Raw genomic sequence first — 3988 nt, forward strand, 5'->3', positions numbered from 1 at the left:
TCTGCTGCAACAAGGCCTTTTTTTGACGAGCTAAATTCTCCACAAAATCATACCCCGCATTCACTTGCTCAGCGATAGCACCCATTGAGAATATGAATATCGCCGGCCCTGAATATCGTGGGGGTTGAGTAGATTTAAACAACTTTCAACAAAACAGGCTGTTTGGGAGGATCTCATTCGCCCGAAATATTACCATCAGATTTTGAAAATTTATGTTAAAGTTTTCCTCCTACGAACCACGATTTCAGAGAAATTTGGGTGTGCGTCTAGCACAAGGCGATTTATTATTTCATTAGGCATGTAGCGTGGGACGTCAGGAAGTCACCGGTATTCGACGCTCGACGGGATGTAGCGACGGCACACGTCAGTTCTGAAATGTGCAGATATACGGACTGGTATTAATGAATCCACACAGTATACACAGCACACATGCGCACAGGTCGGGTGGTACAGGGTAGAAGACCGGAGTGTAGCAACAACGCACGTGTATTAACCCGAACCGAAACCGGAAGTCCGGGCTGTACAAGGTTGGGTCAAGGTCGGTTAGGGAGGTGTACAAGCGGGATACTCTCCCCTGTCAAGGGCCCGTGGTGCCTCGTCCGTGGTACCTGCAATAGGGGAAGAGAGGGAGGGAGGGGCACACATAATGTCATATGATAGGCAAAAATCAGGCACAGTCGGGTTTCAAATGCGTCACAGGCAATGTATTCACAATCGGCGATGTTTACGGACCTTGGATATTCGCTCACTCAAACCAGTCACTAATGTAGATAAGTTGGAATACTACATGAAGATATACATTATACATAGATATTCTACACCACAAACTGGTAAGCCTGAAAATGCCGTACACCGAGCAATCAACTCCATTGTGCGAATACTAAGCGGCTGGGCATTAGCGGTTATTTTGAAATAAGTAATAGCCGCTTTGACAAAGAAACCAACAGAGCAAATAGGCTGACTAATTTTTCAAGATATTCCGCGTCTTGAAAGCCTACTTTAACGCGTCTAAATCACCCACCCCGGGCCTTTAGCTTGAATGCACCTGGCAAGTGTTGACGATATTTTAGTCACGCATCTGTATTTTTGAGGCAAATAAGCATTACGATATTCAAACAAAAACATTAATCCCTTTCGTGCGGTGCAAATATAGACGTAGGAAGAGCAACTTTGAGGATTTCCGGACCACGTTGTGATTTAGATAACCCAGATTATTCCGAAGGTTTGAAAAGCATGGTCGGTTCTTTGAATGAATTTTTGGTTCGTCTATTTGGCTTATGCTACAATGTGCTCAGGCATAACCCACAAATTAGGTTCATTTTACATCAAGGAGCTTATAGAATGGAGCAGTCTATTTATGGTGGACATACTTCCAGGATCGTAGTAGCGATTCCCCGGGCAGAAATCCAAAGGCTTCGACAGGCCAGGAGTACCAAGGCAGAAAATACGGCCGCGACGATTAAAAGCCGGAGTAATTCGGGTTCGCCGATACGTCCTCAAAATCCCGCCCAAAACAATGGTTAGGTTTAGCCTGGCGATGGGCGGATCGTGAACATGGTGCGGTAATTTACGAAGACTGGATACCGAGTTGAAATCTGATAGCTACAGTGGAACGTCAATGGGCTGTGGTGGCACCGATGTTATCCAACGTGGGTTATGTCCCTAGGAAGGGAGGAATCGAGATCAGAAACGGGTAGCTGCCACTTGGCAACTTGGAAGTCACGGTCAAAAAGGCTCACCAAGATGTGGCGGTTAAACGCGGGAAGGTGGACAAAATGGTCTGGTAGGACGGTGGGGGGATGTAAATAACGCCAGTTGGGAGCCGAAAACTACCCTATGAGCTTAGAAGGAGTGAATTAATCTGGAATACCCTGTAACCTGGAGCCGCGTTCATAGAGCGCCCGACTTTTGTATACTTTTGAGGTTCGGTGAACATACAAGGTGACTCGATGAAAGTCGCTTCGGTTAACTGGATAATTTGGTTAGAATTGTTGGTACGACTTCTGTAGATAGACGCATTGGAGTTTCAGGTGTGAAAAATGCTGTTGGACTCAGCTCAGATAAGGTCAGGATGAAGAGGTCCCTACGCGAATGCCAGTAGATGAGAAAGATATGACCAGAAATAGGAATTGATTTATGGGCGGATAAGGAAGAGAACTCAGGCGGTGGACGAAGTAAAGGAAGCGCTGCGACAGTAAATCAGTTAAAAAACAGTGGGGTTTTAGATATAAATGAAGAACTTGAACCCGAGAAACGATGGGAAAGCGCTAATATTTGGACTGACTTTTCAGGCAGTTTTTTCTTGAGGAGCAAACTGAAACAGTCAAATGTGTGCCACCCAGATGGAAAAAGTTGATGGGTCTGCAATGGTGAAAGGCATGTGGGAAAGAATTCTGTAGACATCAGTACAGGTTAATGAATTTTTGCCCGAAACACTCATTAAGGTTCCAGGCTCTGGAACGAAGAAGGATTCAAATAAAACGACCCCTCACAGTTCACTTCTTATGTTAGCTGTCTGCTCTTGACATTTCCTGTCCAACCCTCTTACTTAGGTGACATCGGTGCACACTTTGGGGTCTGGTAGTAACACAGAAGGTGCTGGCTTGGTCACAGATACCACAGAGAATAGTAGTGTTGGCGGTGGTGACATGTCGGCCAACTGTAAGTCGTCGCAGCGACTCTGACCCTTACGCGCGGCTTAAAAATAGCGAGACACCAGCCTCTCAGTTGGTGTCGATGAGTGCCTCCGGTCAAGAGTCCATCATTGGCGAAAAGGCACACTCAAGTAGTCTAGCCTCATCTATTGCATCACCAAATTCATTCCTAGGGTCACTGGATAGGTTTGATTCTGCGACCCAGCCAACAGGCGGCTACGGGAACGGCTTTTTGTATTCACGGCTGCCACAAAATCCCTGCACTAGCAAATGAGTACGGTTCGCGTGAGATATGTGATTCAAGTAAAAGCCACTCTTTGGGCCATCAAGTCAAGGGTAGCCGCATCACATAAAGGAGAGCGGCAAACTTTTCTGCGCTGTGGACTTGATAACTGCGTTTGAAGTAGACAAAAAGCGAGTGTCAGGTCTACTGGGCCGCGCTAGTTTTGTGGCCCACTCATTGCCTGTCAAAAAGATCGACTGTAGTAAATTAGACCCACCATCTCTCTGTCATACGGCTGAGCGTCAGAGGTGTGATATGGATGCAGGATGCTCAGGCCGTATCACAAAAGCATTGTCAGTCGCCATGGTAACTTTTTTCTGCCGAAACTCCACGGGCCATTATGCCTGATGAACACTTGGTGCCAGCATACCGGAATCCACAACGAAGGCATGAATTCTATGAACTTTGCCGGACCGCGTGCAGTCCTCTTGAATTTGTAACCCCTATCTTTAACAATTCATTTTCTCTATATTTTAAGTGTTAAAACAAACATAAACTCCTCCAGCGCCCTCTAGTCCCCACAAACCACTTAATCCCCTGCATCAGAAGAAACCATTACTGTACTTATCTTGGCTAACATTCATTTTGAAAGACACTATCGTTTCCAAAATTTTAACGATACTCGGGTTCTCGACCTAGCAGACCCGTCTTCTGACACACCCATTCAGAATCTTCCGATGTCGACAACGACCTCCCAGACGTTCTTGCGAGTCCATGTCTACTTTTTGCGGACGCCTTGAAATCCTGGAGTTCCAATGCCAGTACCCTCCAAATGGATGTAGACGCTGCCAAGCAGTGGTCGTTGGACTGGCACCTTCCTCTGAATGCTGAAAAGTGCGTCCATGTGTCGTTTGGAGGGGATTCAGCGAATGCCTTTGTTATGCATGGTGAAAAGGGACCAGAAAACATCATGAGGATAGATGCCAAAAAAGATTTAGGCATCTGGGTCTCCTCAAACTTGTCCTTCGCACTACACCATGAGAAATCGGCCCAAAAGGCATTCGCCGTTTTACGGATGATCCGACGCACCTTCTCCAGTATTACACGCATG

General features: G+C 46.4%; 1 protein-coding gene across 1 annotated transcript in view; it reads right to left on the minus strand.

Moving 5' to 3' along the window:
• Positions 1–543: 543 nt before the first annotated feature.
• The window catches only part of T265_02057 (hypothetical protein), a gene marked incomplete at both ends in the record, with an annotated part of 96853 nt that continues 93408 nt past the window's right edge, over positions 544–3988 (minus strand). Inside the window, 2 exons of the mRNA XM_009166205.1 lie at positions 544–608; positions 1371–1602. Of these exons, the coding sequence (XP_009164469.1) occupies positions 544–608; positions 1371–1602 (297 nt within the window). The remainder of the gene's footprint in view (positions 609–1370; positions 1603–3988) is intronic.

The sequence above is a fragment of the Opisthorchis viverrini genome (genome assembly GCF_000715545.1).
Source record: "Opisthorchis viverrini unplaced genomic scaffold opera_v5_23, whole genome shotgun sequence".
Taxonomy (NCBI): domain Eukaryota; kingdom Metazoa; phylum Platyhelminthes; class Trematoda; order Opisthorchiida; family Opisthorchiidae; genus Opisthorchis; species Opisthorchis viverrini.